Source organism: Saccoglossus kowalevskii, chromosome 19 (genome assembly GCF_978046115.1).
Source record: "Saccoglossus kowalevskii chromosome 19, keSacKowa6.1, whole genome shotgun sequence".
Classification (NCBI taxonomy): domain Eukaryota; kingdom Metazoa; phylum Hemichordata; class Enteropneusta; family Harrimaniidae; genus Saccoglossus; species Saccoglossus kowalevskii.
In genome coordinates this window covers 18,353,301-18,365,650 of record NC_140659.1, presented here as the reverse complement: position 1 = coordinate 18,365,650, position 12,350 = coordinate 18,353,301, and the positions used below count along the sequence as shown (strand labels likewise).

The following is a 12,350-nucleotide window of genomic DNA, read 5'->3' as shown; positions in this document are numbered from 1 at the left end:
GATTATAGATGTTCATTCTGTGAAGTGAAATATAAATTATTAAAAATAGTGGGGTATGTCTGATTGCGCTTCCATCAGCAAGATCATAGTGTTCAATAATCATGAGATATTTTACACACTTGGATCTTACAGGAAATGAAAGATCATCAAGCGCAATGGTCTGGAACATACGCTCATTTCGAGAGTAATAAATGTCTTATTTTTTTCAGACACGACTGAGAGCTTGCCTACTACAACCACTCCGATCTCAAGTAATGTACATTACATTATACACACTGAATGTTAAAAATACATCCATCCTTGACAAGCGCAAACACAGTTTGAAATAAAATCTGAGGTCAACAATCCTTCCCTAAAGTGTTATTTGTGCAAAACGATGAACTGATACAATCAACCAATGGAAAAGCTGGAAATGAAATTGAGGAAAGGGGGATGGGAAGGGGTATCATTCATAGAAGTTAGAAGCAGAGATTATGTTAGACTACTGACTAGGTACGTCGGGTGAGGGATCTTGCCTCAAGCAGTGATAAGACACATTATCATTGAAGCCGGTACTTTAGTCTAATTGCTGTACTATATTTACCACTACTTTTCAGCGCTTTGGGGCTTATCATGTAGTTTGCACTCAATTAGATCTCCTAAAGTTTAGTTTGTGATGATGACAGCTAAAATTGAAACTCAAATTGACATTTTTCAGAAAGCTTGCTCATCGACCAGTGTTAACAATAGTATAAAACAGGGTACATCACTTCATAATTTGAGGGGGGTGGGTTGTGATGCGCTTTACCATTTGAATGCTATAGTGCCTCCCCCCCTCCCAACACTTTAGTACGACATTTTAGAGGGATTACTTTGTGAAAAAAGACAAAAGTTGACTGGCATTCAAAGGTTTTTTATTGTTACTGTATTTGCTCTATTAGAAAAACACATGAACTAAAAATTGCATTTATTTTATGCTGGAATGTTACAAATGTACTACTATAGAGAACCAATGAACTATTTTTAACATGGTGAATATATAAATGCACAAAGAAACTTTTTTTTGTGAAATTTCAGTAATTCTGTATGTGAAATAACAGCCATTGAATACTCAATAGTGTTCGCTTAGAAACTGTATGCAAGAAATATTACTATGTTGAGGCTTACAATAACATCATTTTTTTTTTTCACTATTTTCAATTCAAATGAGACAGACTGCCAAATCTGAAAATACTCCACATCAGCCCTCACCCTTTAGGTAACAATACAGTTATGGAAACGGGCAATTACAAAAATAAGAATTATTGATTGTATGCCGTTAAACCAAATAGTGAAAAAAAAAATGTTTTTAAAAAGACAGAGGTTGAAAAGGCAGTTCAAATTAAATGAGATATAAAAATTTCAGTTTACTGGCTCCAAGTAGTATATTTGACATTACAAAATATTATATAATGTTTTCATACACATATTAATTTGATGGCATTCATGAACAAAAATAATTCATCAGTTAGATTTGAAATCAAGGACATTTTCCCTAAGGGGCCCATCACTAATGAGGAAGCACCATGGAGACACATCCCCAATTCTAATGTTGCCTAGCAACTGCCTCTATGCTCTTCTTCAGATAAATCATATGAAAAGGCAAATATAAACACTTAGGAGGCTCCACTGGACAATCATGACATGTGTTTATGTATAGGGTTTTTTTGGGCTTCCATGTCTGTCATTTGCATCTGTGTAAACCCAAAACATAATTAAGATGCAGAATTTACTGAACAACAAACTACCCTGGGAGGTCAAAAATAGTATTTAAAAACCAGGCTCCAGCTGAATGCTATATTACAATATCAAGTACTTAAAGGGGTATTTGTTAATCTCTGGGATTACACCAGGGAATAACAGGACGCTATTATTTATGTTACTTACTTTTGTCTCCCATTGTAATTTTTATTTAGTAAGTACATCATTTTTTTCCTGTAACTTGGGGTGACACTTTACAAACAAAATTTTCACAAGGTAAATACGTCTATTTACATATACTGGTAATTTGTTAGTTGACTTGCATATGAACTTAAGCTATCTTCCATTTCAAATATGGGTAATTCAATAAGAAGTTAATAAAATATTAAAAAATAAAATTAAACTTTGAGGCAAGTTAAATACTAGTCAAATGTGGAAAACACACACCATGAAGAAATGGGAAGGAGTCATTATTTTCATTATGGGTAGGTCAGATTGTAAAAAAAATGTGCATGAAAATAAAGATCAATAAGCAATTTAAATAACTTTGCACGAATGTCCCTCTGTGGAAATATATAAAGATTGAAATATAGTATTAACTACCAACACAGAAATGAGAATTGATAAAATGTCTGCTTCATGGAAGATTACAAAAACTATTGAATAGATGCTCAACCTGACTTTTTTTTTTTATATCCTTCAAAATAATCGGATACAAAAAAAAAAAAATGTACATCTTTCACAATTTCAATTTTTGCATGAAACTGTTTTGGCATTTAAAATAAATGCACTCAGAATCCCCAAGTTCAATCCGTGGTCACCCCTCCTGGTAAAATACAATGACCCAGCCCTAAGCCACATTCATAATCATTCTCCAGGAATCTTGTTAACAAGTGACATAAATGGGGGAATCTAGTTAGAAAAGACACTAACAATCGAGGCATAGGTAAAAAAGCACAGTGTTGTTATCACAGCAATATACTGAATGACTGTTTTATTTATTAAAAAAAAAAATAACAACAACAGCAAAATTATCAATTTCAGCCGTAACATTAATTCAATAGACATTAATATTTCACCAGTGATTCGTGACAGGTCAGTGTAGGAATTACAATTACATCTTGATTATGTTCAATGTACTAACACACTGGGGGAAAGATATCACGTTTTAATTAGACATGACAGAATCAGACTATTATGGGATGCTGCCGCTTATATATGGATAATGTCAAACAAAACATAATGTTTAAAAAACATAAGCATAAAATTAGCAGCATTTTGATCAACATTTTTATCAAAAATATCAATTAAAATATTTAAAAAAAAAAGGCAATAACTTTCTTGGGGGGGGGGGGGTTAAATCATTTCCAATGCAAAAGGAAATTTAGCTCAGAAGCACCTGCCTGTCTGACTAATAAGTTCAATTAAATTATGCATCAGTTGTTTAATTTTTAGTAGCGCTTTCAGAATGCATCTCCGGATAGCTGCCAATATGCTTCATAATAATTGGAAAAGTAACTGAATATTCCAATATTTAGTTGATAACAAATAACGAGAAATAAAGAAAATACTGATTGGATTATAGGCTCAGGAAACCCTTGCCTAACCCTAACCTTTTCACAACCTCTACCTTAATACCCCACAACACACACACACATAGAAAAAAATTATACTATCAGATATGAAAGGCACAAAATATTTTTACCTCACCTAGCTAGTACTTTACATAGTAGGTATACTAGTAGAATAATTATCAATATCAATACCCTGGTTGTTATTTTAAGCAAGATACATGTACCTTCAAAAAAATAGTTGCATATATTTTGATAACTACATAAATTTATTTATTTTAAGAATAACATTATTACGTAATTAATAGTATATTCACTTCTCATGTAAAGTGCTGTACTAGTTAACTTTCATATACAGAGCATGACATACCCAGTTGTTCAATGGCCCAGATGCCCCAGTAAATTTGACATGAATTCATTAAGTCAGAACGATCGCACGAAAAAGCCCCGCCAAAATGTTCAGGGGAAAAATATCCAGGGCCAAAAACGCCCCTGAAAATGTAAACAAATGCATTTGCACCAGGTTTTATACTTCAAAGTTTCGTACACACCAGAGTGTTCATGTGTAATTTTCCAGATTACAGGGCATTTGAAATTGCGCATGTCCCATATCGAACAGGACGTGGCTATTGCCATTTAAAAATTCAAGCAAATAATATTTTGGACATAATTTCCAATTGGGTGCATAGGTCTTGATCAAATTTTTTTTTTTTTAATTACGCCAATTTTTATCTGTGAAAAGTGATAAAAATCATTCAAAGGGTTACGATTACAGGAAATAGTTGACTTTGTTTGACAGAGGAGTTTGAGACGTACACATAATTTATGTTTAGGATAAAATTAACTATAAAAATAAAAACAAAATGATTTGTATAATTAGAACAAATGCTTACAGGATGGTGCCAATCTGTCTACATAATCAGTAAATCATACCTAAGATAATGTGATAGCTAGTTACTACTTTTAACAATATTCAATTGTCCCCAGAAATATGATAATTTCTAGTGACATTACATGTGTGAACAGTCACTTGAGCTTAAAAATATTATTAAATAAGATTTAATATCAATATTTTTATCTCTCAAGTGATTGTGCCAGTAACGGGTATGCAAATAAGAAAGTATGGCTCATAGCAAACTGTACGGCGTCGGTCTACCAGCTACCTGAAAAAGAGTGGTGGTAACCGCTGTATCGACAATACACATGTACGTCGCTCAGGAGAGTAGAATACGTAATGTCATCAGTGACAGGCCAATCTCCGTAACCCATACCATTCATTCATCTCGACAATTTTCAAAGATTTAATAAAATTCATTTTGTTGCAATTATCCGAGATCAGGTACTTTCATTAGGTAATAATATCAGGGGGGAAAAGCCGCTTGATCAGGCTGATCGTGGAGATCGCGCGCTTGAAATAAAACATGGTAGAAAAGTAAATATGTACATTATCTTTGAATGAAATATAGGTGGTTTCCAATTTAAAAAAAAACACAGAGACATCGACATTTCATTCGACAGATCTGGCGCCTGTGGCCGGGACAGCACGGGTTTAAAATAATATCCAGGGCATACAGTAACGTTATATGCGTCAGTTTACGGAGCAAGTTGAAATGTGCAGCATGCAAGAAATGTTCATTGGAATGTAACTTACCAATATCCTACCACTGATGGTCTGCGCTGAAATTAAACTTGCTGCCCAATCTTTAATCGATGTCATCCACCCGACTTCTGATTCTGAGCTCTTTAACGTTGTGCCTGGATTCCCATTTACCCCTCCCCCCTTCACCGGCTTAACGTTCGAACTCGACGCCGCCGCTTCGCCAACACGGCCACTCCGTAGGCAAACGTAAGTGAAAAGTCTGAACAACAAAATCAGCAACAGTCCTCCAAAAAATGTAATCAAACTGGAGCTCAAGAAAATATACCACTTTCTTTCCAAACATTCTGGGTAGCCACATCCCGTGGCCTCACACTCCGAAGGTGTGAGGTTAGCGAACGACATATTGTATCAGTTCTGGGAATAAAATGAAGATGTCGTCGACGACGAGTCGTCCATTTTCAGCGTTTTTCACGATCTACTACAGTGGATATGTTGTGTTGTGTTGTGCCACCCGCGAGAACACTATGACTGGTTCATGAATAATTCATAAGCTCGGCGCGATCGGTAGGTGGCGCTCTTTACACTGATCTGTCAAGCATATTCTGCTTTGCATATGAATGACGAGTGCGTATAAAATAATCGGAAAGTAGTACAAAGAAATGAAACGAAATAAACTACAAAGTCAAGATTATTAGCGTGACTCACTGTCAACCAATTTCAACGAAAACATAGATTAAGGTTGTGGGACGAAGACGACGAAATCAAGCGAGTACACACTTAAAAAGTAAAAATATTATAAAGGTATGTTTTAGATATGATTTTAACCTTGATTCTAGCCAGCAATACATCGAAGGAAATATATTCTAATAAATAAAACATGCCAGATTGCTCTGATTTCACACTTTTCAATTTATTTGGACACATGTCATCAAAATTTGTGTGAAATATATTTTGTAGAGAAGGAATGTCTGTAAAATCGTCGACCGTGTTGTCTCATTATGGTAAAATGGATTTTTATGAATATTCATAAATTCGACAACGGAAACGAGTGGTTTCTTTAGTGTTAGTCGATATAATAACATTGGAACATTTTCAAATGACATAATTGCGCACTGCGCTCGTGGATTCAACCGCCATTGACGTTTATAAATGTTTACACAAATCAAGAAAATGGGTTTGTGGTCGCAATAGTATGTTGGGATACAAATCTACATATGCTGAATGGAAAACTAAAAACAATAACATGTTCAAGGGACTGTACATATTTATAGACACACTGTTCAAAGGAATCGGGTCATAATAAGAAACGAAATAACGGCATGGGTACAGTACAGACAAATTAAAGAAAGCTTAGAGAGGACTCCCGTGTGTCGAAAGCAAAATAATAAAACCTAATTTTTGATAAACTTGACATATTTTGAAGTTGTCCCAGCAATCCAAGCCATCGCTTTTGCCATTCATACAATATATTAGATTGTGTTAAAATTACCCCCGAAACAACCACAATTGTAATTACGTCACATCTGTGTACAAAATAGGGATCGATACATGGCTAACATTCAGATCAATATTTTTTACGTCTACGTCTACGTCGCATATGCCAGCATAGAACTTAGAATGAGGTCTATGATACCCGATAGCACCGTTTCTTATCATTACCCCTCCATAGAAAACCTTTATATGTCACCGTGATGGGATAATACGCTTCCGTCATGTGCTTGCGACTTATCTTGAGACATAAAGGAGCACTTCCAGTTAAGCCTTTCTGGATTAAAATTAAAATGGATAACAACAGATAGATTAACATTGTAAACAACATAAACAATAATGTCCCATGATTCTTTGGTGCAATCCCAGGGCTTGGAAGGTTCCTCTTTAAAGTTCCACGCGGGAAAGTGTCAGCAACGCCCAAATAGCCTTGATTTCAAAGTGGCCAATTGAATGATTTGTTTCCAATCATGTGATATGACATTTCCTATTAGTGTATTTCATACTATCTCATGTCTTCGTTATAAATATTCTGATTTCAACCATTGCTGTTACACTTTTTTCAACGACAAAACACGCTTTCAAGTGTGTGCGTTACAGTGTTGTTCTGAAGTATATTAGCAAAATCGGATGTAATGTAGCTTGACCTATTAATCACGTGGTCGACCCCTCTTTTTGTTACATTTTGCCATTCATTTGACGTAGGAGTTGACCCGCGATTTTAATGTTATCGCTTTTAAATGTTGTATATTTTTGCTAGTTGATGAGTATAAACCGCACTCGCGGTGTTGCTATTATCTCCTCTACAAAAACGTCTTCGTGACCGCGTCATCGCGATACGGGATTTTGCTCCCTTATATTAAACCTCACTCAGCAAACTGTGATTCCGTTGCTCTTTGCTCCTACTAAAAACTACTAGAATTCAAAAACCTACCTGTGAAGTCATGATAGTGTGACGGAAACCTGGACGGGGGATCATGCTGTATTCGGCAAATGTGGTGTTGCAAACTGTTATTTACTTTTTATTTATCAGTACCGTGACATATGCACTGGTAAATGTAATATGATATGGGAACCCTTTCGACCACGGACAACATAATATTCTCACATGAATGATGATGGTTTTAAAATGGATTTAAACAAGGGTCTCATAATTTGTCTTTGAATACTCCGTTAGAGTACATTGTCACTGAATCGGTGATTTCGAAATGGCGTTAATCAGTAGGTACGTGAGCGGAAAAGTGAAATGGCCCCCATGCTTAGACTCGCTCATTTCCGGATGGTTAGTCGTTGTTTTATTATAAATAAGTGAAAATTGGAGTTTCTGGAAATTGGAAACGAGTAAATACGAGATTATGTCGTGCACATCACAATTTTGCATTCCTGTCACCGTGAAATTTTAATTATTTATAGCAAAAAAACAAACAAATATCATACGCTCGATATTTCTAACTATTCATGTTTCATAATAAAGTCACACCATGAATGAAATGTCGGCATCTCGATTCACGTTGAAAATATCACCCGAACTATACGATATAAAACGAAATGGGAATCTAATTTCTCAAAATATGCAAATCGTATTATACATACGGTGATACTTCCGGCGAATTAACCAAGGTGACAATATAGCACAAATATAGTGATAATTGCAATGACAAAAAAACTTTCATAATTTTATGACTTACATAATCGATGGTTTGAACGTTAATATCTGTTACATTTTTGACGTATTAGCCGAGTTAAGTCTGTACTAAAGTGTGGCTGGGAAGAGATGGAGGTACTCAGGAAAAAAAGATGGGATCTTCTAAGCGACTGAAACTTATAGTGTCGAGCATCTTCTGTTAAAATGGTGGAAACAATTTAAAAATTCCGACGACATATTAGTCAAAAGAAAAAATCGTAATTAATCATCATTTGGCCCGTGTCCAGCGACACTTTCTCATAAATTGTCCTTTCATCAAAATTCATCTCGACTGCATAGGTTACTATGGTAACCGTTGAATTCCTCTTGTGTTTTAATAATAAAGGACAATGCGTAATTATATTGGGGAATTATTTGGAATTTCGAGGATGTAATCTTAATTTCAGAAGATCATGTAAAAATCTGACCCCAATTTTGATGATATATGTACGTTTGGCCTCAATCTTGGCAACAATTATTGAATTTTGACAATTGAATTTCTTTGAAAAAGCAATACGGTGACTCAGACACGTATACATAAGTTTTATCTGTATTTTATATGATAGTTTAAAAACGGATATCGATATACTGTAAAATAAGTAGTAACAACAAGACAAAAATCTTTATTTTATTTCAAAACTTGGCATTTATTAACTTGAACTTGACATTTTACAAGACACAACACAAGGCAACTTAATCATATTCTCGGTCGGACATCCGGGCATTTTCAGCGATGAAAGCAAAGGCCGAAAAACTCCAGAAACTGAACCTAGTGTAACAAGATCACCGCTTCTATAGGGATTACCGTAAAGTCGAGTTTGTGTCGTTTTATCGACTTTCTCGGGCTCTTTCCACCAGCTCTTCCACAGCAGTTCGCGCAGAGTTGTATACATTGTACAGTGGGCCCGTCCGAGCAACATACAAGTACTTCTATGACGTGGCTCAGTACGGGATATAATGTTTCGATCGTGACGTCGTACTATTGTATCGTGTGGTAACTACTGGTATGTGGGAGAGTTGTCGCGGCATCGTCCATTTCGGTAAAAGGGATACGAATTTAGAAATAACTATCAAAAAGCAATAATTAATGTTAAATATATAAAAACTTGTAGCTCAAAATGTATTACAGTGTTCTGTTTTGTATCACATTAGTTCAGTTATTGAAAATTGTGAAAATATTTAGAGTAATAACAACCTCCCCCTCGAAGTTTCTTGCTTTAGAATCGCCTCGGACGTGTGGGATTCTAGACCCAAAACTCCTCGGTCTCGGTGGTTTGTCATGTTTGTCATAAATTTATTTTCAAGGTAGCTGATTAATGATTAGCATTTAATAATCGTATTTATGATTTCCACAAACATGATCTAATGTAGTACTATTTATTTATTTGCCAACTTTTTATCTCATCAATGCGATTGCGCAGTTGACGCCACTGTGTTGCGGATGAATACATTTGGATAATGTTGCACATATCCCCTTCGATTAATAAGCAACAATTCCCAAGTTGTTGATTACTGTGAAATTATACACTGAAGAAAACAGCTGACCAGACACAGACTACTTCATACCTATAGAGGGCGCTGTTTTACTCTGACGTTTTTCTCTCATCTATTGTAACGCTATTTGTATAAGAATTCAGTTGAGAATGAGTCATATTTTTACAACGTTCCAAAATCGTATGTACATATAATTGGATTTGACCACATTATAATCTTCCAAATAGTCAAATTTGAGAGGTAAAAATCGCTTGCCCGAAAACTGACGTATATACGAAAAAATCATCAAGCAAATGTAAATCAGTTCACCATTGATAAGATGAGGCAAGGAAATTAGCGTGTTTTATGAATTTGTACAAAAAATCGTCATTTTGACCCCGAATTGCAACCAAAATAATGATTGTGCCAAAGGTCTGAAATATGTTCTATACTATATAGATACTGGAGATTATTTATTACTAGTTAATTGGAGTGTGTCGATTTTCAAACTGTGGTTGCTATCGCCTCAACTGGGGAGGAATGTTAGCGTGTTTTATGAATTTGATCTAAAAATCGTCATTTTGACCCCAAATTGAAACCAAAATAATGATTGTGCCAAAGGTCTGAAATATGTTCTATACTATATAGATACTGGAGATTATTTATTACTAGTTAATTGGAGTGTATTGATTTTCAAACTGTGGTTGCTATCGCCTCAACTGGGGAGGAATGTTAGCGTGTTTTATGAATTTGATCTAAAAATCGTCATTTTGACCCCAAATTGCAACCAAAATAATGATTGTGCCAAAGGTATGAAATATTTTCTATACTATATAGATACTGGAGATTAGGTATTACTAGTTAGTTCGGTTGTATCGATTTTCAAACTGTGGTTGCTATCGCCTCAACTCCGAAGGAATGTTAGCGTTTTTTATGAATTTGATCTAAAAATCGTCATTTTGACCCCAAATTGCAACTAAAATAATGATTGTACCAAAGGTCTGAAATAATTTCTATACTATATAGATACTTGAGATTATTTATTACTAGTTAGTTCATGTGTATCGATTTTCAAACTGTGGTTGTGATCGCCTGAAGTCGGGAGAAATGCTAGCGTGTTTTCTGAATTTCATCTAAAAATCGTCATTTTGTCAATTTTTAATATTTTCCACAGTCGCATGAACCAGCGATTATAAAAAGAGGTAACTTTTTTACTTTGTATGAACAGAATAAAAATTGACTGGCGGATGCGACCGGCGGATACTCTGACTGGCGGATGGCGACTGGCGGATGACTTCACTCCGGTGTTACCAAATGACGACGACAGCTAAGAAAAGCGCTCTCTATAGATTTTATGAAGCGCCTGGGTCTTGTAAGGCAACCGAGGTGGCTCACAACATGGCATTTTATAAAGCATTTTTACAATTCATTTAAATTTTGAAAACTCATTTTTATTTTATAATCCCTTTTTAAACACCATTTTCGGTTATGGAAACGATTTTTAAAACCCACTCTTGTTTCTGGATTCTGTTTTAATTTAAAAAAAACAAACAATTGTTTCATTTTCCTTTTTAAAAATCCATTTTCGTTTTCAATTCTATTTTAATTTTCAAAATCCATTTTCTTTTAAAATCCATTTTCAATTTTAAAATCCGTTTTCATTTTCAAAATCCTTTTTTTGATTTCAAAATCTATTTTCGTTTTCAAATTCCATTGTCTCCAACCTGCAATTCAGAATTTGAAATATATTCTCTCCATCATATGGACCAACGGTGAAACCGTTATAAACAAAATGACTTTGACTTGTCACTGACTTGAAATTTTTATCATTACTTTCTCTAAAAGTAGACTGGTGAGCCCAAACTTTTGTTTAAAAGTCAATATTTCTATATTGACCAGGAGATGTGTTGTAAAATGAATACATTCTGGGTATTTTCGTTCATAGATGGCGCTGTTTATCTAGGGAAATCCTTCAATCCAACAAAAGCCGGACAGAGTGCCATCACTGATAGAACTGTCAGACCTTTTGTTTTATCGCAGCTGGTTTGTAGTTTATTATCACATCACAGGGAGCCCAGGAACTATAATCAACTGTAATACTAGTACGCAGTCTCTATGAGCGGGGGGGGGGGGGGTCGGCTAGTACCTAGTGTAAGAAATAGACAAGGGATGAAGGCTCCAGCCAGCTCACATTTTTTAAACTCGAAAAAACAGACGAAAAATATAAAAAATAAAATCTAAAAAAATTACCAGGTTGAAGAATATTAGTTGCTCCTTCGAATTTCGCCTAAGCCTTACCTACATTTTACCGATATCTGCAGAATAAATCAAGATAACTACACAAATTGACTCCATTTAGAAATTCCTAACGGTTAGTCCGAACGCATGACACCGTTGGAGGCGTGGCCTGTTCAGCATTTGTCAACAACCAATCACAAGACTGGTTACGAACCAGTTGAGCAAAGCTAACCGAGTCGTGACCTCGATGTGGTTCGTAACCAGTCTTGTGATTGGTTGTTGACAAATGCTGAACAGGCCACGCCTCCAACTGTGCCATGCGTTCGGGCAAACCGTTAGGAATTCCTAAATGGAGTAAATTTGTGTAGTTTTCTTGATTTATTCTGCAGATATCGGTAAAATGTAGGTAGGGCTTTGGCGAAATTTGAAGAAGCAACTAATATTCTTCAACCTGGTATTTTTTTTATATTTTATTTTTCATTCTTTTCGTCTGGTTTTTCGAGTTTAAAAAATGTGAGCTGGCTGGAGCCTTCATCCCTTGTCTATTTCTTACACTAGATACCAGCCGATACCCCCC

General features: G+C 35.2%; 1 protein-coding gene across 7 annotated transcripts in view; it reads right to left on the bottom strand.

Annotated features, from left to right (window-relative positions):
* LOC100375734 (calcium-activated potassium channel subunit alpha-1-like) overlaps nt 1-5,404 on the bottom strand; it is a 124,345-nt gene extending 118,941 nt beyond the window's left edge. For all 7 annotated transcript variants that reach the window (XR_014927440.1, XM_085493822.1, XM_085493824.1 and 4 more), the window contains exon 1: nt 4,942-5,404. Coding sequence is in view for 6 of the 7 variants with exons in the window: in XM_085493822.1 (XP_085349948.1) it covers nt 4,942-5,292 (351 nt within the window). In the remaining variant the exon portion in view is untranslated. The remainder of the gene's footprint in view (nt 1-4,941) is intronic.
* Between the last annotated feature and the right edge of the window lie 6,946 nt (nt 5,405-12,350).